The 23,646-nt window shown below is 41.7% G+C and overlaps 1 protein-coding gene across 1 annotated transcript in view; it reads right to left on the bottom strand.

Annotated features, from left to right (window-relative positions):
- Positions 1-281: 281 nt before the first annotated feature.
- LOC124798509 (probable cytochrome P450 304a1) overlaps positions 282-23,646 on the bottom strand; it is a 104,428-nt gene continuing 81,063 nt past the window's right edge. Inside the window, exons 8-9 of the mRNA XM_047261948.1 lie at positions 21,005-21,146; positions 282-1,714 (exon numbers count right to left, since the gene is read on the bottom strand). Of these exons, the coding sequence (XP_047117904.1) occupies positions 1,542-1,714; positions 21,005-21,146 (315 nt within the window). The 3' untranslated portion in view covers positions 282-1,541. The remainder of the gene's footprint in view (positions 1,715-21,004; positions 21,147-23,646) is intronic.

Here is a 23,646-nt window from a genome sequence, read left to right as displayed (position 1 = left end):
ATATAACTCATACTCAAGTGAAATGTAAACACACAGAGCTCCTTTTACATAGAAAATAACACACTCGATAGAGGTGGTGGAAGGCTAGAGGTCTGAGTTTAACTGTGGGATGTTATTTGATGTGTTTTTTAAAGAACTGATTTCGAAAGGCAAAGACCCTGAGCTAAAACTGACAGAGATTATCAAAAGAGTCATTTATTGCATTACTTTAAACATACACAACTCAGTTCAGTTACGCCTTACAATGCAATTTGTAATACAATCAAATGGCACACTTTATTATTAGGAAGAATTGGTTTTATTTCATCATATGACAAGAATCCCAATAATACAAACAATTGTCTACATATACAAAGAAGGACTGCGATAATCTTTCAGTAAGAGATAGACAATACAGTGCACTGTGCTCCACAGAAGGTACAGAACCTGTAGAACAATGAATGCTACACAAAGATATGTAAAGAAGAAAAGGACCCTGTTAAGAGATTAATCACTGATTTTGAATGCAAATATATGAGAACATAACACAAAATATCGAGTAGAATCAGGAGTGTACGACACTCGACATTTTGTTGAAATCTTCTGAATTTTATCGCAATCTGGGAATTTAGATGGCATAAAAACAGTACTACTGCTCTTCATGCTTACTGGTTTCAAAAGTTAAGAACGGCGTCCAGATATATTTTATGTTAAAGAATTTGAAATTGTCTTATAAACAGGCAGACATTAACTATGGCATATATTACTATAATGTAAATATAAATTTCATAAAAATAATTTATGATAAAATCAAATGGCAAATTTATTGAATAGAATGAATGTGCTGTGTTTCATCATTTTGAGTATGACACGAATCTTGACTACTTCTTCCATTCTTTTATATGCCATCTACACACGAGTCCTTTTCCTGTCACTGACTAGTCGTTAATCAGCAGAAGTTAGAAGACTTCAGGAAAATACTTCAATCCACTAGTAGGCACAGTGCCACATTAAACCTCTGTCTGTATTTGCTTACTTCTGGGAGAATTTATATCCGTATTTTAGTAATACATGCTGTTATTGGTATCTGTCAGTTTATAAGAGAACTTAAAATTCAATAACATTGAATATATCTGCACGCTAGTCTCGACATTTGAAGCTGAAAAGCGTGAAGCGAAGAATAACATTCTCACTTTCGTGACTGACAATTATGAGTAAGATGGAACTTACTGTCTCATATATGATATGTGCCCACAAGGCCACTCTTCGTAAATCCTTTTAAAGAACGGTGACAAAGGAAATGTATTGAAATCAAGTGTCACTTGAAAAAATTCTCCAGTCCATTCATTGTTTTAGCCAGTGCCACAAGAGTCTACAGCAATTTCTGAAATCATGTGTGTAATTAAATACCTCTACATTTGTGATAAGTTTAAGGAAATAGTACAGTGATTGATGGTATTTAATAACCACCTCTCCATGAGACTGTTGGAAGGTGCCTCAAGGTAAGCAAATACAGTTTGGTTGTAAGCAATCATTCTTTTCCATTTCACATCCGGCCCTCATCAACGAGGAGTGAACCTGGCCCAGAAGGACGGCTGAGTCTCAACGAAGCCAGGTATGTTGGAATCTAATGGCGGTACGCCATCTGGCTCGATTGTGAAGTTCTGCAGAAGAGCGCCACACAAGAGGTAGAAGTTCTGGCGGGAAAATGTCTCTCCAGGGCACAGCCGTTTGCCTGTAATATACAATGACCTTTTATTTTGATTATCACTTTACTACATTCAATAGATGTCAGACATTAGTCATAGCACACAGTTAAATTAGAGTTTGTACTTCAATGTCTGAATACTGTAAGTATACAGAGAATTTGATCTTACAAAAGTAGTAGCAATGTTCTAAAGAAAAGTAAATTTCCATGTGAACAGAATGACAAGTACATGCAAATTGCCGGCCGGAGTGGCCGTGCGGTTCTAGGCGCTACAGTCTGGAGCCGAGTGACCGCTACGGTCGCAGGTTCAAATCCTGCCTCGGGCATGGATGTGTGTGATGTCCTTAGGTTAGTTAGGTTTAATTAGTTCTAAGTTCTAGGCAACTGATGACCTCAGAAGTTAAGTCGCATAGTGCTCAGAGCCATTTGAACATGCAAATTAAGTCAAAGTTTTTTGCTTAGGCTACTATAGTGTTTTTCTTGTTTCGTGTCTGTATGGAGACCAAGGGAACTTTTATACAAAACTCATTTAATACGTAACAATTTGCACATAATAACGGACTATTGCAGTCATTGTTACTTTTTAAATGGGACAATCTGAAATCAGAGGGGAAAGAGTTTCTATAAATCACCTATAAATTGGTGCAGTTATTACCTTAGATGAATACTATGGCTTGCATGATGTTTGATTCTTCATCAACGTTATGATAACATTCAATCAGTTTAATTAAGTTTACCATTACAAGTAAAATTTAATGACAGTGTAATTCTTAGATAACTGAATAGTTCAATACAAACGCCTGATATTAAGCGAGAGCACTCTCAGACGTACTAAAGTGCACAGGCAGTATCTTTAGTAACTGTATTTTCGCGCCAACTGACTGAACTCCACATGTTGTCAGTGCCCCTGAACTTGTATGTGTGATAGATTATTAGAACGATGGTAACATCGACAGTTCAGTAAATATTTATCAACATATTACGATGTAATAAGTGTCGTACTCATCAGATCTTGTGGGACTCTCACAGTCAAAAGGCTGCATTTTTGACGACGACATGTACTCATGTCAGATAGTAAGAATGTAAGTAATGTACATTTATCTCCAATTTTTATAATTGAGCTACTTTCTAAATGAAATGTTTGCTTAATTATGTATATACACCCCGTGATTCACTTTTGTATTTTTGTGTTTAGGTAACTTTGCAGTGTTACTTGAAAATGGCCATAAGGCCGAAATTGCAATAGTAACAATAAAAATTTTATACAGTCAACGGCGACTATGATACCTTTTAAGAAATATTATATGACTGTGAATCCCAACCATGAGAAGTTAACTTTGTAGAGTTTTTGTCTTTTCCACCTATATTTATACATGTTCTATGCAAGCAAGTGGCTGGGGTAGGGTAGGTAGCTTCCTCCCAGGTTTAACCATTCCGCGCCCTGTTTCATGTGTGAAAGGAGCGAGGCTATATACCTCATTTCATGCCCTCGTCCTTCTTATCGTATTCTCACGGTTACTATATGAATTTACAACAGAATCAGGAGAACAGTTCTACACCAGTTTTCAAAGACTTCTTGTTTAAAATAACCCAAAAGGGAATATTGACAAGGAAGTCACTGTTCTTCCAGTGACTTCCATCAAAACGTCCTAAGCACTTTTGTTAGACTTTCACATGGGCAATGCTGACCACTTATAATCTTAGCTAAACATCTTTGAATCTCATCAATATCCGTTGTTAGACGTGCTTGATAATGATTCCATAATCCGGAGCACCGTTGAAGAACAGGTCACGCTTGCATTCTGTAGGCGTCTTCTATTAGAGAGCGTTTACGCTGCCACCTCGATGTTCGCCGACATGGCCCGGCGATAGTGAATCAAGCCCACTGGTCCATTTAACCTGCACCATCACCGCTCGCCACTCTGCTCACTAAGATTCTCGCCACGCGACGATAAACAATTTTGTGGTTTGCTCGCGCGACAATCGCCGCATGTCCTCAAATTTCAACCGTGGTTGGCTGCTTCAAGGTCACGCTGATAAGTGCCGTGCTTGGCTGGGCTAGCTACGTGAACAAGTGTAGCGTAATTGACTCCCGGTGAGGAGAGAACAAAAGGGCTGCAGCGTAAATGTAATAAGGCCCCCTGCGAGCAGCTTTGTGCGACGTGCCAGCAGCTAGTAGTAGAGAGCTGCCAGCAATGAGGCTGCAGGGTAAATGTGCCCTCACATACAGACACTATACTCTGCTAGAATCTTTCCGTCTCGCATAAGACTTGACTTTGTCTTCTCTACTACTGATTTCACATTTTTCTTTTATTTTATGTTTCTTTGTAATATTACCCCGGGATATTCAAGTTCTGTAAGAGACTCCAGAAAACTACCACTTACTATTGACTTCTTTCTCATTGTGACAGGAATTATGATGCTTTTATTCACATTTAATTAGAGCTGCCTTCCAGAACACTAAATGAACATCCTCTCTAAGTCATCCTGCATTTTCGGGCAACATTCAAGTGATGATTCATTCCTGTCGACATTAATATCGACGGCAAACTGTCCGAGAGAGCTGTTAAATGATATTTAACCTATGTGGAGAACGTTGGCTACTCTATTAGACTTTCATGGGGAACGTCGAATATTAGTCTTTCTTCTCTTCAATGACTGCTCTTCCCTTATAGTACACAAAGTTCTATCAGTTAAAAATTGTTCTCGCTTGGTAAATATTTATATAAATATTCTCTAGAATCAGACCTTCTCAATGAAATGGTACGGAACTGAATGCCTTTCTAAAATATAGGAAGGTGGGCTATACTTGTTCACCTTCATCTACACGACTGGACATTTAAGACTACAAAACAAAACAAAAATATCGAAAATAAGGAAGTTTTACTTATTTTGTTAGTACAGTGTAGTATGAAGAATACATGATTTTGTGTTTAGGTGATGTTTTGGGGGGTAGGGGAAAGGAGTATAAACTGTACGAAATGATGCCTCTAGTAATAAATTGGCGCTAATCCGGCTGCGCCCTGAGATGCACTTAGCTTGAGTGACACAGTGGGAGTTGTTACTATTCTGACTGGTTTGATGTTGCCCGCCACAAACTTGTCTCCTGTTCGATGGACGTCATCCGCGACGCCCAGCGTTGAAATCACGCGATTTCCTGTGGGTAGGCGAGGATAAAATCTCAGACAAACCACAGCTTAGAATCTTTACTAAAAAGCCTCAGGGGATGGCCTAAGGGCCGTCGATGAAAACACCCCTTCCCCTGATTCTCAAACATTTCACGATGGGAAAAGACAGTTCTCAATGCGACGAGCGATAGGACAACGTTCTTGACAACCTTTGAAACTGCAGATACGCCCAGACGTTTCCATCTCCTCTAAGGACACAGTGGGCCTGCGTCCCTAGTGAACGTGATGGCACCCATTTGGAGTGCAACATGAACGCAACATGAACGCAATTTTTCCTCTCGCGTAAATCCTAGAGCCACTAACGGCCGTTCAAAACCAATCGCCGAATTCTCAAAGTGATCCGTAGCAGCAAAGGGTGCTTACGAATTTTCAGCCTTCCTGTTTTCATCGAGGCTTGATCACGGAGGGTGGGGAGGGGTAGGGGATGACTGACACACGCTTGGTAAAGCAGCAAAGAGTTCCCCTCCAAGACCCCCAATTCGGCACCCGTCCACATTTACTGAGAATTTTAAAATTGTACCTTTACAAAAACATGCTCGAAGAAGTCCTAGACGCCTGCAGGCAGATATCTGGAATCGGAGGGGTGTCAAGGCATTGTGTGAGAATCAACGCCCCAAAGAAAGGGGTGTTTCCATTGAAGCCCTTTATGCCAACCCCAGAGTGTCATCGCGTCGATACTGATCAGAACATGGTCTAGGGGTAGCGTCTTTGATTCATAATCAAAACGTCTTCGGTCCCGGGTTCGATCCCTGCCACTGCCTAAATTTTGATAAATAATCAGAATTGGCGGCCGAAGACGTCCGGCATAAGAAGTCAGCCTCATTCTGCCAACGGCCTTGTCAAAGAGGATGGAGGAGCGGATAGAGGTTCAGGGCACTCTCTTGTCCTAGGGGTGGGAAATTGCCCTAAAAGCGGAAGAATCAGCAATGATCAACGACATGAGGAGGCAGAAGGCAATGGAAACCACTGCATTAAAGACACGTAACGTGTATCCACAGGACATGTGGCCTGTAATTGAAGAAGTGTCATGATGATCTCTCCATTGGCAAAAGATTCCGGAATAGTCCCCCATTCGGATCTCCGAGAGGGGACTGCCAAGGGGGAGGTTACCATGAGAAAAAGATTGAATAATCAACGAAAGGATAACGTTCTACGAGTCGGGGCGTGGAATGTCAGAAGCTTGAACGTGGTAGGGAAACTAGAAAATCTGAAAAGGGAAATGCAAAGGCTCAATCTAGATATAGTAGGGGTCAGTGAAGTGAAGTGGAAGGAAGACAAGGATTTCTGGTCAGATGAGTATTGGGTAATATCAACAGCAGCAGAAAATAGTATAACAGGTGTAGGATGCGTTTTGAATAGGAAGGTAGGGCAGAGGGTGTGTTACTGTGAACAGTTCAGTGACCGGGTTGTTCCAATCAGAATCGACAGCAGACCAACACCGACAACGATAGTTCAGGTATACATGCCGACGTCGCAAGCTGAAGATGAACAGATAGAGAAAGTGTATGAGGATATTGAAAGGGTAATGCAGTATGTAAAGGAGGACGAAAATCTAGTAGTTATGGGCGACTGGAATGCAGTTGTAGGGGAAGGAGTAGAAGAAAAGGTTACAGGAGAATATGGGCTTGGGACAAGGAATGAAAGAGGAGAAAGACTAATTGAGTTCTGTGATAAGTTTCAGCTAGTAATAGCGAATTCCCTGTTCAAGAATCACAAGAGGAGGAGGTATACTTGGAAAAGGCCGGGAGATACGGGAGGATTTCAATTACATTACATCATGGTCAGACAGAGATTCCGAAATCAGATACTGGATTGTAAGGCGTACCCAGGAGCAGATATAGGCTCAGATCACAATATAGTAGTGATGATGAGTAGGCTGAAGTTCAAGACATTAGTCAGGAAGAATCAATACGCAAAGAAGTGGGATACGGAAGTACTAAGGAATGACGAGATACGTTTGAAGTTCTCTAACGCTATATATACAGCAATAAGGAATAGCGCAGTAGGCAGTATAGTTGAAGAGGAATGGACATCTCTAAAAAGGGCCATCACAGAAGTTGGGAAGGAAAACATAGGTACAAAGAAGGTAGCCGCGAGGAAACCATTGGTAACAGAAGAAATACTTCAGTTGATTGATGAAAGGAGGTACAAACATGTTCCGGGAAAATCAGGAATACAGAAATACAAGTCGCTGAGGAATGAAATAAATAGGAAGTGTAGGGAAGCTAAGACGAAATGGCTGCAGGAAAAATGTGAAGACATCGAAAAAGATATGATTGTCGGAAGGACAGACTCAGCACACAGGAAAGTCAAAACAACCTTTTGTGACATTAAAAGCAACGGTGGTAACATTAAGAGTGCAACGGGAATTCCACTGTTAAATGCAGAGGAGAGAGCAGATAGGTGGAAAGAATACATTGAAAGCCTCTATGAGGGTGAAGATTTGTCTGATGTGATAGAAGAAGAAACAGGTGTCGATTTAGAAGAGATAGGGGATCCAGTATTAGAATCGGAATATAAAAGAGCTTTGGAGGACTTACGGTCAAATAAGGCAGAAGGGATAGATAACATTCCATCAGAATTTCTAAAATCATTGGGGGAAGTGGCAACAAAACGACTATTCACGTTGGTGTGTAGAATATATGAGTCTGGCGACATACCATCTGACTTTCGGAAAAATATCATCCACACAATTCCGAAGACGGCAAGAGCTGACAAGTGCGAGAATTATCGCACAATCAGCTTAACAGCTCATGCATCGAAGCTGCTTACAAGAATAATATACAGAAGAATGGAACAGAAAATTGGGAATGCGCTAGGTGAAGATCAGTTTGGCTTTAGGAAAAGTAAAGGGACGAGAGAGGCAATTCTGACGTCACGGCTAATAATGGAAGCAAGGCTAAAAAAAAATCAGTACACTTTCATAGGATTTATCGACCTGGAAAAAGCATTCGACAATATAAAATGGTGCAAGCTGTTCGAGATTATGAAAAAAGTAGGGGTAAGCTATAGGGAGAGACGGGTCATATACAATACGTACAACAACCAAGAGGGAATAATAAGGGTGGACGATCAAGAACGAAGTGCTCGTATTAAGAAGGGTGTAAGACAAGGCTGTTGCCTTTCGCCTCTACTCTTCAATCTGTACATCGAGGAAGCAATGATGGAAATAAAAGAAAGGTTCAGTAGTGGAATTAAAATACAAGGTGAAAGGATATCAATGATACGATTCGCTGATGACATTGCTATCCTGAGTGAAAGTGAAGAAGAATGAAATGATCTGCTGAACAGAATGAACAGTCTAATGAGTACACAGTATGGGTTGAGAGTAAATCGGAGAAAGACGAAGGTAATGAGAAGTAGTAGAAATGAGAACAACGAGAAACTTAACATCTGGATTGATGGTCACGAAGTCAATGAAGTTAAGGAATTCTGCTACCTAGGCAGTAAAATAACCCATGACGGATGGAGCAAGGAGGACATCAAAAGCAGACTCGCTATGGCAAAAGAGGCATTTCTGGCCAAGAGAAGTCTACTAATATCAAATACCGGCCTTAATTTGAGGAAGAAATTTCTGAGGATGTACATCTGGAGTACAGCATTGTATGGTAGTGAAACATGGACTGTGGTAAAACCGGAACAGAAGAGAATCGAAGCATTTGAGATGTGGTGCTATAGGCGAATGTTGAAAATTAGGTGGACTGATAAGGTAAGGAATGAGGAGGTTCTACGCAGAATCGGAGAGGAAAGGAATATGTGGAAAACACTGATAAGGAGAAGGGACAGGATGATAGGACATCTGCTAAGACATGAAGGAATGACTTCCATGGTACTAGAGGGAGCTGTAGAGGGCAAAAACTGTAGAGGAAGACAGAGATTGGAATACGTTAAGCAAATAATTGAGGACGTAGGTTGCAAGTGCTACTCTGAGATGAAGAGGTTAGCACAGGAAAGGAATTCGTGGCGGGCCGCATCGAACCAGTCAGTAGACTGATGACTAAAAAAAACCGATCAGCGGTGTGTCTGAAATGTTTTCCTCGTCCACCCATAAGAAAATCCCGTGATTTCAACGCCGCGGGTCGCGGTTCTGACTTCCATGGCAGAGGAGTCAAAACGAGGGGTTAAATGTGGGTAAAAGGGAGTCTGACGACCTGTCCACAGCGTGACATCTCCACGTTGCTGGTCGCCAGAACTGCAGAGAAATTTGGTGGCAACGTGATATCAATTAACCCATCTTACACATCACACAAACGTCTGAGCGGTGGCCTTTTTTCGCATCTGTCGACACCTTGCTGTCTAAAGCGTGCTCGCGGCCGAGAGTGACGTTACAGGAATCCACGCCTTTGCACCAAGACAGAGGAAGGTTGTACACGCATTTGAGCAAAATTTCAAACTTCTGTGTTTGCATGAGAGAAATTTACGGAGTTTCGAAAAAGTGATCCTTTAATTGTGTTACGCAGAGTAGTAGGGTGACCTCCAACTCCAACTATTATGTTGTAATCAATGTAACCCAATGTTAATGCGTATATGTGAGGTAGGTAACGCTTTTATAAATATGTCTGGTAATTTCGATAGCCATCTAGGCAGACGTCTCGCTTTTATATTAATTTTAAGACACAGGAAAGATTCATAAGGGATGATCAAAAGGTCACACTGATCTGTTTAGTCCATGTGGGTGCTTATATATCCACATCAGAGGCATGCTGGGTTGCATACTCGCTCCAGCAACGACCTCAAACGGAAATTTTTTGATCGCCCCGTATAATACAAGCCAAACGGGAAAGGGTTATGGGAAGATGATATCGTGAGGTACAAAACCTCGTAATGATCGCCCACGGCGACTAACACCAACAGATGATGGCTGCCTATAAAATACCACTCGTATGTACTCCGAGGACACTGCAACACAAACGCACGCTTTGGTTTTGGAGGACGCTGGGAGAGCGGTGTCGTGCTTGACAACGCCCAGCCCTGTCTTCGCCGATGAGTGCAGGATCAAAATTGGAATTAATTTAACACCTTCAGCTGCTGACGGGCGTTGATATATATCAACGGGCACAGGTGAAAATGTGTGCCCCGACCGGTACTCGAACCCAGGATCTCCCGCTTACCTGGCAGACCCTCTATCCATCCCCTTAAAAAAAAAAAAAAAAAAAAAAAAAAAAAAAAAAAAAAAAAAAAAAAAAAAGAAAAACTCATTTTGTTCATTTTATCTGCTCGGGGCAGACGTCGCAAGAGACCCGTTTCAGTTCGTCGTGGATCCATTAACTCAGTTTTTTTTATTACAGAGAGCAGCTAACCCTCTGCCCGAACACGCTGAGCCACCGAGGGCACAGAGGATAATGCGACTGCAGGGACTATCTCGCACACGCCTCCCGCGAGACCTACATTCTCACCTTTCCTCTTAGTGCTATCTGGCATACGTCCCACAGACTTGAGCAGTATTCCAAGATGGGACGCACCAGTGTTTAATAGCCAGTCTCCTTTGAAGGCTGATTTCATTTTCGTGTCAATCAACCCGTCTTCTACAGGTTTATCTACTACTAAAACTGTACAGTCCATCCAAAAAGTCTCGAGACTGATTATATTCCTGGCGCATAAGCAACTTCAGCGAACTAACTGCGGTGGGAGCTTGAAGTAACAGTTATTAGTAAACAGCTGACTGCCGCATTAGACCAGTCAGATGTGAGCAGGCAGGGTCAAGCAATGGACGTGCGGCCGTAGTGTGTTAGTGTTGTTTTGCCACAAATCGCAATGGAAGAACATCTTTAAATCAAGTGAAACATATTCTCCAGAATGTTTTGAGGAAGAGAAAAGAGTGTGCGAGGTGTTCATCGCACACCTGAGCCCCGAATTCAAACAATGATGCGTGACACTATATTGTTGCTTCCTCTTAGACTCCTTCTTATGAGCAGATTCAATCAGTTTCGAGAAAAGATAGCTAATTCGTAGACCATCATCTTTTCTTTCTCCTTTTTTTTTTTTCACTGATGTATGTGAACATCTACATCAACATACATACTCTACAAGCCAGGTATCGATACGTACAGTATTTGATCAAAAGTATCGGGACACCCCCAAAAACACACGTTTTTCATATTAAGTGCATTGTGCTGCCACCTGCTGCCAGGTTCTCCATATCAGCGAGCTCAGTAGTCATAAGACACAGTGAGAGAGCAGAATGGGGCGCTCCGCGGAACTCTCGGACTTCGAGATTTCCACACCCCTAAACATCCCTGGATGTATTGTTTCCGATGTGATAGTGAGGTGGAAAGGTGAAGGGACACGTACAGCACAAAAGCATACAGGCTGACCTCGTCTGTTGACTGACAGAGATGCCGAAAGTTGAGGAGGGTCGTAATGTGTAATAAGCAGACATCTATCCAGACCATTACACAGGAATCCGAAACTGCATCAAGATACACTGCAAGTACTATGATATTTGGGCGGGAAGTGGGAAAACTTGGATTTCATGGTCGAGCGGCTGCTCATAAGCCACACATTACGCCGGTAAATACCAAATGACGGCTAGCTTGGTGTAAGGAGCGTAAACATTGGACGATTGAACAGTGGAAAAACGTTGTGTGCAGTGACAAATCACGGTACACAATTTGGCAATCCGATAGCAGGGTGTGGGCATGGCGAATGCGCGGTGAACATCATCTGCCACCGTGTGTAGTGCCAACAGTAAAATTCGGACGCGGTGGTGTTATGGTGTGGTCGTCTTTTTCATGGAGGCGGCTTGCACTCCTTGTTGTTTTGCGTGGCACTATCACAGCAGAGGCCTACATTGATGTCTTAAGCACCTTTTTGCTTCCCATTGTTGAAGAGCAATTCGGGGATGGCGACTGCATCTTTCAACACGATCGACCACCTGTTCATAATGCACGGCCTGTGGCGGAGTGGTTACACGACAATACCATCCCTGTAACGGATTGGCCTGCACAGAGTCTTGCCCTGAATCCTATAGAACACCTTTGGGATGTTTTGGAACGCCGAATTCGTGCCAGGCCTCACCGACCGACATCGATACCTTTCCTCAGTGTAGCACTCTGTGAAGAGTGGGCTGCCATTCCTCAAGAAACCTTCCAGCACCTGATTGAACGTATGCCTGCAAGAGTGGAAGTTATCATCAAGGCTAAGTGTGGCCCAACACCATATTGAATTCCAGCATTACCGATGGCAGGTGCCATGAACTTGTAAGTCATTTTCAGACTGGTTCAAAAATGGCTCTGAGCACTATGGGACTCAACATCTGAGGTCATCAGTCCCCTAGAACTTAGAACTACTTAAACGTAACTACCCTAAGGACACCACACACATCCATGCGAGAGGCAGGATTCCGTAGCAGTCGCGCGGTTCCGGACTGAAGCGCCTAGAACTGCTCGGCCACCGCAGCCGGCTTTTCAGACAGGTGTCCGGATACTTTTCATCAATAGTGTACGTTGGCGGCAGTAAAATCGTTCAGCAGTCATCTCCAAATGCTGGTTCTCTGAATTTTCTCAGTAGCGTTCCGCGGAAAGAAAGTCGTCTTCTGCGTAAGTATTCCCTCCTGAGTTTACGAAACATCTCTGTGATAATCGCATACTGATCTACTCTACCGGTAACAAAATTAGGAGGCTCCTTCTGGAATGCTTCGACGTCTTCCTTTAATCAGATATGGTGTGGATCCGAGGCATTTGAGCACTACTCAAGAACGAGTGTTGTGTATGTGGTGTCCTTTACAGATGAAACACACCTTCCTAAAATTCTCCCAATAAACGGAAGTCAATCATTAAATGAAACAACAAGTTTAATGTTACTAGTCACTGGTAACAGTGACTGGTAACTGTAAACTTGTTTCGTTTAACTGGTAACGGTAAACTTGTTGTTTCATTTCATGTCAATAACAGTCACAGTAAAGCCTAAACTAAAATGTTCGCATTTAAAGGAAGTCAACCATATTATCCACCTGCCCTACCAATATCCTTATGCATTAGTTGCATTTCATATCGCTTTGCCGTGTTACACCAAGGTATTTAATAGAATTGAGATTGTCAAGCTGAACACAATTAATGATATATATATATATATATATATATATATATATATATATATATATATATATATATATGTGCGGTATTTTTTTCCTACTGATGTGCATGAATTTACATTTTTCTACATTTAGACCAAGCTGACATCCATTACACGAACTAGAAACTGTAAGTCATATTGTGTCTCCCTACCGTCACTCAACGACAACACCTTCTTTTGTATGCATCATTAACAAATAGCCGCAGATTGCTGTCCATCCTGTCCGGCAGACCATCTACGTATGCGGAAAACAGCAGCGGTCCTATCACACTTTCCTAGCACACTCTTGACGACAGCCTTGTCTCTGATGAACACCCGCCCTCGAGGACAACGTAATAGGTTTTATCACTTAAGAAGTCTTCGAGCCACCCACATATCTCGTACCTTCTGTAACAGTCTGCAGTGGAGCACGGTGTCCAATATGGAACAGGAAATCACGCGAGAAAAGGACAAGCTGAGTTTCATATGCAAAATGATTTCTAAATCCGCACTGATTTGTGGATAGAGAAGTTCCTCGTATATTCGAACTGAGAGTATTTTCAAGAATACTGCAGCACACAGACGTTCAGGATATTGGTCTGCAATTTTATGGGTCCCTTATTTTCCCCTTGCTATATAAGGGAGTCAGTTATGCTTTTTTCCAATCCCTTGATACTTTGCGCTGAGTGAGAGATTGTTTCATGTCTCAGGTGTGAAGGAGGAACACAGCGATACCATGGAAAACCTAAATCATGATGGCCGGACACGGTATTGAACCGTCGTCCTCTCGAGCGCGAGTCCAGTGTGTTAACCACTGCGCCATCTCGCTCGGTGGATAGGAGGGGCGTGGTTAGCATACCACTCTCTCGGTCGTCATGATGGTTTTCTTTGACCGGAGCAGCTATTATTCAGTCGAGTAGTTCCTCAATTGGCATCACGAGGCTGAGTGCACCCCGAAAAATGGCAACAGCGCATGGCGGCCCGAATGGCCACCCATCCAAGTGCCGGTCACGCCCGACAGCCCTTAACTGCGGTAATCTGACAGGAACCGGTGTATCCACTGCGGCATGGCCGTTGCCAATAGTAAGTATACGGTGTAAATAAAAAGATCGTCGTGTGCAGTGGGCGAGCTTATTGGATATTGTGGTGCACTGAGCATATTGTAGCACATAATGATAATCTAGGAGGATTACAAACGTTCGTTACCATTATGTTTTTCCATATGTGTAATTTATGTTGGTGAAATGCGCCATATCTGTATATGTGAATCAGGTGTAAAGATTTACCTTTGTCATTTGTGTAGTACATAATATGCTTTTTATATTGAGTAAAATTTTCATGATTTCAATATATCGCCAGTTAATACGATGGCGCCACCTGACGTCAACATGGTAAGTCACAAGGGCTCTGCAGCATCTCAGTTCAGTACACGTGAGGTCGTCGGCATAGCATGTAGTTTTACCTCTGCTGGTGCTAAGGATGTTGTACTCTTACCTATTATTCATTTGACAATCCATCTGGGAGGATTCTGTTTTACAAATGTGGGATTTGTAAATGTATTTACACTTTGTACATGAACGTATTCTCAAAGCTATGTAAAAGATTTGTAAAAATTAGGTCATCTCAGAAAAATGGTTGTACAACAGACTCAGCCTCCTGACACTCCTGTCCTGCCAGACATGGGTCTGCATCCTTTCACATCCTTCCACATCGTCTTCCATTTCTGCCTTCCGTCCCCCATGCGGATCCTCTACAACCTCATCCCCTTCCCCCACCTTCTCCTTTTCCTTGAACACATCCACACAATATATATTGTCCGCCACACTGATCCCCCTGGTGTCTCCCTTCCTCTCCACCCCCAGCCCGTTGCCGCGCTTTTACCGTTGTGTCCCACCCTCTCTCCATCTCCACACCCTCCACCTCCTTTCCCAACGCAACTTCCACCATCTACCCCTTCCAGATGATGAGCGTCCCCCTGACATCTACCCTTCCTACCAGCTCTAACTCCATCTTCCTCCTGCCTCCTCCTCAGGGTTTCCACTCCTCCCCCTCCCTTCTCCTGAGCAGCTTTCCCCTCCTACCCCCCCCCTCCATCTCTTGTGCTCCCCTTCAGTGTCTCTGCACTCCCTCCTACCTTGCCTTCCCTCTTCATCTCCTACCCCACCAGTCTCCTGCCTCTTAGTGTACCCACTGACGCCCCTACTCTTTTCCTCCCGCTGCCTCCCCTGCTGCCCCTCTCCCCCCTCCTTTTCCATCCTCTCCGGCCTCTCCCTCGCCAGGTCCCACCTGGTAGTTTTATTATTCATTGTGTGTGCTCCAAGTGGGTTTTAAGTGTGTTTTTCTGGAGTGTTTTTAATACTGTGGCCGACTTTTAACCTGTGTGTGTGCCTTTATTGTCTTCTTTATGTTTTAAGAATCGTCAACTGTGTTTTTTAACTTTATGTCAACCTTTTTTAAATGTACCCCCATGAACGTCTTCATGTCAGTGTATTTTTACCTCCATTATCTCCCCTTACTCTGTTTTATGTCCCCCTTTTTTTATCGCCTTACATGTAACATTTTATTATTGTCTTAGTTGTCATATCACTCGGCTGAAGAGCGGTGGATTGTGCTGCTGACAGCCCTCCCCTGCAGGGCAGGGGAATGAAATCACAATAAAGAAAAAAGAATGGTTGTATCTTTCCCCACCTACCCTCTCTTTGCCTCCCTTCTCCCCCCCTCCCCCCGAGTCCTTTTGCATTCCCTTACTCTGCCTTTCCCCACTCCCTCTCGCGTCTGCCCAGCACCCCCCCCCCCTTTTATGAGTCCTCGTCCTCCGTAGGTTCCTTCCCCCCTCCCCCCACTTCATTTTTCCTCCTCTCCTTCCCCCCCCCTTTTCTTTCCCATAATCTGTCCTGGTTCCCCCTGTCTGCCCTTGGCTGTGGTATGTCATATTTGTGCCAACTTTTTAGTGCAGCGTTCAGGTGAGTATTCAGTGTTGTGCGTCTTTCCAAAGTGTTGCGAACAGAAATCATGCTGTCGCTGGGTGTGAATTATATATCTCTTGCGAACAGAAAGTAGACTGTCGCTGTGTTTTTCAATTCCCTGTCTATTATTTTACTTGTCTGCTTCCTGTGTATTTTGTTAGCATCATCAGCTCTTTCTCTTTGTTTTAAGTTCCACAATTTTTTCACCACTGTACCATTTAAGTCACCGATTTTATCGTCTGCTTTTATTATTTATTATCTTCATCTTTTTAAATAAATTCTGTAGGCTGAAGAGCGGCGTACTAAGCTGCTGCCAGCCTGTCCCCTTCGAGGGGAGTCGAAACTCAATAAAGTAAAAAAAAATAAAATAAAAGTTTTGTAAAATATGGGCCATCCCAAAAAATGGTTGTCTCTTGTGCAGATTATCGTTTACCTATTTCCTATTCATAAAGTGTAGTGGCAATATATATATATATATATATATATATATATATATATATATATATATATATATAGCCTGTGTATGTGTGTGTGTGTGTGTGTGTGTGTGTGTGTGTGTGTGTGTGAACAGAGATAAGTTAGAGTTCAGCAGGACCACACTCACTGACACGCTAGACCTCAATAGCCGTCCGTGATCAATGCCCTGGAGGACAAAGGATATTGTTTGACTCGCTGTGTACGATCATACAGCCATGTCATGCACACTGACTCAGGAAATGGGCTTATTTGCAGTAAGGTTCCCATGGTTATAAGAATTTTCCGTACTTCTACTACCAACCAATTGAGCCAACTTACCATCGGTTTCTGTGTACCACAATAGGGAAATTGCTGGACACTGAGCTGAAAGCTGCGAGGCACAATGGAGATCCCAGTATTACATTGCTGATGCGCGAACACACCTAACTGTCGTCTTTGGGCGATGTTGGGTTAGTCGAGCAGGAGCTGTAGTGTGGCTAGCGTGTTCTCCTGATTTAACTCTTTATTTGTTTGGAAGCATGTCAAGAGTGTGGTGCACATTTTTCCAATTATCACTAGAGTTGAGATTTTGACCTGATTCAATTATTCGTTTCACAACACTAAACGTAGGTGAGAGTGTTTTACCATGGAACACTTTTCAAACATTCATCTCTAGCCAGCCCCGTAATAGAAGTTTAATAGTTTTTTTTCCATTTTCAGATCATAACACACACTTTACACTAAGATGACAGGACAGTCATGGGATAGCGAAATGCACATATACATATGGCAGTAGTATCACATACACCAGGTATAAAAGAGTAGTACCTTGGGGGAGCTCTCATTTATACTTAGGTCATTTATATGAAGAGGTGTCCAACATGATTATGGCAGCACGCCTGGAATTAAGAGACTTAGAACGCGGAATGGCAGTTGAGGAGCTAGTCGCATGTGATATTCAGTTTCGGAAATCGGTATGGTATTCGATATTCCGAGATCCACAGTATGAAGTGCCGAGAGTACCACATCTCACCACGGACAACGTAGTGGCCGACGTCCTTCACTTCACGACCGCGAACAGTGCTGACAGACAAGTGGGACGTATGATGAAGGTATCCGTTAGAGTAGTTGGGCAAAATGTGGCGTTAATGGAATATGGCAGCAGACGACCGACGATAGTGCCTTTGCTAACAACGTTACATCGCCTACAGTGCTTGTCCTGAGCTCGTGACCATATCGGCTGGACCGCAGACGAATGGAAAACCTTGGCATGGTCAGATGAATCCCGATTTGCGTTGGTACGAGCTGTTGGTAGGATTAGAGTGTGACACTGACCCGACGAAACCATGGAGCCAAGTTGTCAACAAGGCATTGTGCAAGCAGATTGTGGCTCAACAATGGTGTGGGTTGTATTTATGTGGATTGGGCTGGGTTCTCTGGTCCGACTGAGCCGATCTTTGATTATAAATTATTATTTTCGAATAGATGAATACCATTAGCAGCCGTTCATGGACTTAATGCTCCCAAACAACGATAGAGTTTTTATGGATGATAATGCACGACGTCACCGGGCCTCAGTTGTTCACGATTGGTCTGAAGAACATTCTGAACGATTCGAGCGAATGATCTGGTCATCCAGATCACTCGATCTGAATCCCATCGAACATTTATGGGGCGTAATCGAGAGGTCATTTCGTGTAGAAAATCCTGCATCGGCAACAAATTCACTATTCTTTGCGGCTGGTCCCGGCGGAGGTACGAGTCCTACCTCGGGCATGGGTGTGTGTGTTTCTCCTTAGGATACTTTAGGTTAAGTAGTGTGTAATCTTAGGGACTGATGACCTTAGCAGTTAAGTCCCATAAGATTTCACACACATTTGAACAAATTCGCTATTATGAACAGCTATAGGGGCAGCAAGGCTAGGTATTTCTGCAGTAAGCACCCAACGACTATTTGAATCCATGCCACGTCGATTTGCTGCCCTACGCCGGTCAAAAGAAGGTCCAACACCTTATTATCCCATGAGTTTTTTTACCTCCGTGTATGTATGATTCAGTCTTTTTTCAAAATGGTTCAAATGCCTCTGAGCATTATGGGACTTAACTGCTCGGGTCATCAGTCCCCTAGAACTTAGAACTACTTAAACCTAACTAACCTTAGGACATCACACACATCCATGCCCGTGGCAGGATTCGAACCTGCGACCGTAGCAGCAGCGCGGTTTCAGACTGTAGCGCCTAGAGCCTTTTTTCAGAAATTATAAAAATTACTCCACAAAAGTAAGGTTTATCTATGTGAAAAACTGTTTCAAGGTACAATACGGTCATGTACCTAGGAAAAAGTATTCTGTTCAAATTTAAAATCGTTGCAACCGAGAAGACCATGCCAAGACTCTATTTAAAAATCTATGTATTACATTATTACTCTACTACACACCAATAATCAGTAAGTGAAGTCAATTTAAGAACTATGACGAAAAACAAGTTAAAGTTAAATCTGTATTGAAATAGAAGCTATTGCCAAGTAACATAAAGTTTCATTTTCAATACAGGTGAAATTGTTGACATCAAAGAAACTCATTTCATTTCCAAATATCACGTGTTCCATGGTAAAAGCCTTTTCATTTCATGGAACAATATGGTGTACGACTGACTAAGTATGGCTTAATCGTCCGTATGTTATGTAACCAGTTATAAAAATATGCAGCATTTTAGTCACCATGAAACTCTGAAGGGTTAACAGTATCTTGCAAACAGCTTTAATATAGTACACAGAACTCATATATGTAGAATTTGTAATATTCAAAAACTCTGCACATAGCACAACCTCATGTCTCACAACAACGGAAACAATACAGAATGCCGGAAAATGCTTATTGCGGTCTTTAGTGCATTTTCCGTCATGTGATACCAAACCGATCACTAGATCGAAAAAATGACCCCACAGTATTAAGCACGCATTTAAACTCAGGAAAGACTGCCTGAACGCCTACTGAACACCTGCCAAAAACGAAATGCAACATATTTCTCCACAGGTAATTCCTCATGTGTCACGTGCATAATTTGTACGAGACAGCGTAAAAAGAATATTTCTCCAAAAAGGAACTAAAAAAGATCCTCTCTTGTGACCTGTTACACTGAAACATTGCCAGTTACGGCTTACTGAAACACACCTGATAGGGCTTCCATTACGTTGGCATCTTTGTGAAACTAATTAATCCTGTTTCTCCATTTTCTCTACCATACATTTCTGTGTGAAATGACTATGAATCAATAACTGAAAAGGGTTGAGAACAGTATGGGATATAATTCTATGGGTATTCGTAAGTAAGATAATACGCTGGCAATCCTTACAAAATCTCTCATTCGCGAAGCTATTGTGCAATTATTACAAACCATTCTCTTTGTTTCAGACACAATCACATTTATAATTGGGGCAGCAATCATTATCGGTTTCGGCCATACAGTAGCACTCCAGATTGTACGTGTCATAGGTCACATTTGGTAAGTAATTCGTTGTCAATTGTTTTCCACATGCCGTCTATGATGTACAGAAACTGAAGATGGCAAGTGCACGGCCGAAACTGATAATATTTTTTAGCATATTGCTGATGTGTTTGTTACCAAAAATTAAAAGAATAGGATAGTATGTCAGTCTTCTCCAAAGACGGAATGTTATTTTTCCGAAAGAAACATTCGCCGTAGTTACTTTTGTAGTGTCACTGAATTGGCACAACAAGTAGCTACTGCTTGTAACGTTTACGTGCATGTTTGACCCGCGCTGATTTTAACGTATTTCTTTCCGCAGCGATGTTCTTCTTTTGCACTTTATACAGTTAGTTTTCCTTCGGTATAACAGTAAATTTGTCATTGGGTGACAAAGTCAGTAACAAATGCGAGTTGACACAAAAACAAATGATAGTCCAAACTCACTTACTTCACAGTTTTAAAAAACTGCTTCATAACCATATACGACGTTTTCCCTAAACTCATATCTCCAAATGCGCTCAAGTTTGTCATTAATAATATTACATAATCTCAGGCACAAAAAGTATTGCATCTCACAGGCCAGCCTGTATAAACATAATTTGATTGTCAGTGTTTAGGACACTAAATTCTAAAACCTTTCATTTGCGATGCTCCAAACTGTAGAGGGACAAATTAATGGTTAAAATCTATAAATCGCTTACGCTAATTTTGATGTTTAAGATATTCAGTAAGGAAAGCATTGTAGAATTTCCAAACAGTTATCTGAGGGGAAAAGTTATTCAAGACGGCTGGCTCTGCAGCGATTTGATCCAACTCTTCTCAAATAGGAGCACCTGTTTGCTACCTCGTGACTAAATTCGATATTCTTTTCACCTTTCAACTGAACAATGGAAATTGTAAAATTTGCTTGATTTTATGTTTATTAGTTTTTTCAGTTTGATACGCCACTAATAAAACAAAAAAACTGCTAAAAACTAATAACTTGGAAGTGAAGGCGATTAGCGAATTGCGACTGTAAATTAATGCACATGATGTTTGTATCAGATGGAAAAGTGCTGGTTGATGTTCATTATATTATCTAATTTAACAGACACAACTTTATTACAATGGACATATTTTTAAAAATCGATGAGTAAATAAATAGTAAAACGTTATCACTAACACACCTGCACCAAAGGGCAGAGTGTAGTCCTTCTTAGTAAGCGTGCCGTCATTCTCCAGAAATCTTTCTGGTCGGTAATTATTCGGATCACCCCACAGATTTTCATCCATATGTACGCTCCACAGACTCGTTATAACAATGGTATTCTGGAAATCACAGAGAGAAAATATCATTACAGTATATTCTACAATTGTAATAACTAGACTTTACTCCTGTACTGGAATTGTAAAACTACAATTATGTAGAATTTAATTAAATCTTAACAACTATCTTCAGCTTTTCACTGTAATTTAAAATTTAGAACATGTCAAAATACAATTCCCTTTAATACTGAGGCATGCCGGCACCTTCAACGTATCAAACTGTGAAGCTTTTATAGCAATGTCACGCCCATTTTTCCTATTATATTGTTAGGAACATAACTTTTATATCTACCCGATGGTAACTTTTCGTAATTACCTGACTTTACTTCAGCGTAGCTCAATGTAAGACGTATTCCTCTTTTTTCTGTTCTTATACTTTTTGTTTGAAAACTTCTAGTTTTTTTCGTGTCAAAACCCCCACATTACTGTTATTTAAAGTATTCAAATATTCGTCTCCTAATGGTAAACGTTTGTTTGCATTTACAATGTCAGTTATAGATTCAACTAGGAAATGACTTCAGTAAAAACGCCGAAATCGGTCATGGACTAAAATTAACAACTTTTTAACTAACCTGTTCAGTACGCAGTTGCGGAGCAGCAGCGTTCTCCAAAACAAGGAGAAATTAATGACAATTTCTTGTGCTTGAAATAATCTTCATTTTGTCATCATTGCTGATTATGTAAAAAAGTAAGAGTAAGAAGATGACTACCCAGAAACTTACGTTAGGTGGATGCCACATTTCAGCCGTTAAGGTGGCAAAGGGCACACTAATCACTGAGAGAAGGAAATTTGCCTTCGAACAGTTCAGAGTTTCTTTAAATATTTTTATAGTGCAAGAGACGAGTTGGAAAAACTGCTTGTTAGTAGCAAAATTAATGACATTACTCTATGAAGCGAAATGAAATGTATAAAGTCATTTCAAGTGTAAAGTAAGGAAATGTGCCTGGAGATGGTGTTCCAATAGAAATGCTTAAACTTGGTGGCTAAGTAATACAAAGAGAAGTTGCAAAATTCATAAAGGAAGTAATTATATCATCCCACGCCAAGACCATCATACAACAGGAGTGGCGAGTTGTCGGCAGAGAATACATGTTCTGGATTTCCTGCAGATACGATTCTACTGCGTTACGGATAGCAGATGCAATACAGACTGGTAGTGAAATGGCCTGGCAACGGGAAACGTACTCCATAGAGGTAGTACCCAGCACAGTACGATTCCTGTGGGCAAAACGTTTAAATTGCACATATATTCACCGTAAATTCTGGGATATGTGTACCGAACAGTTTCAACAACGCCCCACATGCGTGGATGATGCTGGTCGAGAAGGAAGTCCATCGACACCGACCACATACCAGCTTCGACAACGTCCAGGCTAGGTGTGTATGTGTAGGTGCGGGCAGGTGGGAGGGGAGGGAGTGTGGCCTTCAACGACAGTGACATATCAGGTCATCTTTGTAACTCCTCAGGCAATTTCCGCCACAGTATGCTCACGTTTCATATGCAACCGGTTGAGGGTGGGGGTTAAAAGGGGTGACATGAAAGCGTAAGTCAGGAGCGATTTCTATCAAATTTGTTATATATCTGATCCAGTTTTTGCATAAAAGTACTTTGGGTCTAAGATACCCATATTACGTCTAGGATAGTGATGGGGATGAGATGGGAGTTGTACGTAAAAATGTTCTAAAGTGATCTGTCGGTATTTATTTCCTGTATTTAGCTGACTTGAAATATTTAAAAAGTATAAAGTGCAATTGATCTCTTATATGTGTTTTCGGTGTGTCAAGCAGGTCGCAAAAATCAGTGTTGAAGTGAGTCAACAATTTTGTCAGCATGTTTCTGGACCTAAAATCATACCACATGGCTGAATACTACAGAGAAATTTAGCTTCATCTCACTACTCGTTTAGTGTAAAACAGCAAAGCTGCCGGCGTGTGCAGTGTACGGTTTACACGCTAACGTGACCGCCTAATAGCCACATCATGCAGCGCGGACAGCTGCGAGACGCTCAAGAAAAGACTCAGCGAGGTTCTGGAAGCTACCGACAGAGGTGTGGAGTCATGCTGACTCCAGTGTCGTGGCCAGCTGTGTTAGGTTTCTCAGTTCAGGATCCGTTGGGATACAAAGACAAATCAGTAAAATTGCAATCATTCTGGTAAGTTTTTCTCTATGTTTATTTCCCTGATTAATTACTGATCTATGTATTCTGAATGTGTTTCTCAATAAACAAAATGTACATTATGTATTTAAATATTAGAATTTTGTTACATAAGGAGCACAACTAAAGTTAATTTGGAAAATGACTGAAGACCTCCATTCTTCAAATAAAATTTGAACATGAACAGGGAGCAAGGTCATGTTCTTTCTCTGACACTATTAAGTAATACCATACAGTAATTTAATGCAATACTAGCTTTAGTAAGAAAACAGTCTTTTGTTGTTTGTGAAAATTTACCAATAGGGACTTATTTTACAAATTCATGATATACAGAACGCATTCCACA

Source organism: Schistocerca piceifrons, chromosome 5 (genome assembly GCF_021461385.2).
Source record: "Schistocerca piceifrons isolate TAMUIC-IGC-003096 chromosome 5, iqSchPice1.1, whole genome shotgun sequence".
In the NCBI taxonomy this organism is placed as follows: Eukaryota; Metazoa; Arthropoda; class Insecta; order Orthoptera; family Acrididae; genus Schistocerca; species Schistocerca piceifrons.
Note: the sequence above shows the minus strand (reverse complement) of the source record. Positions and strands in the feature narration are given on the sequence as shown.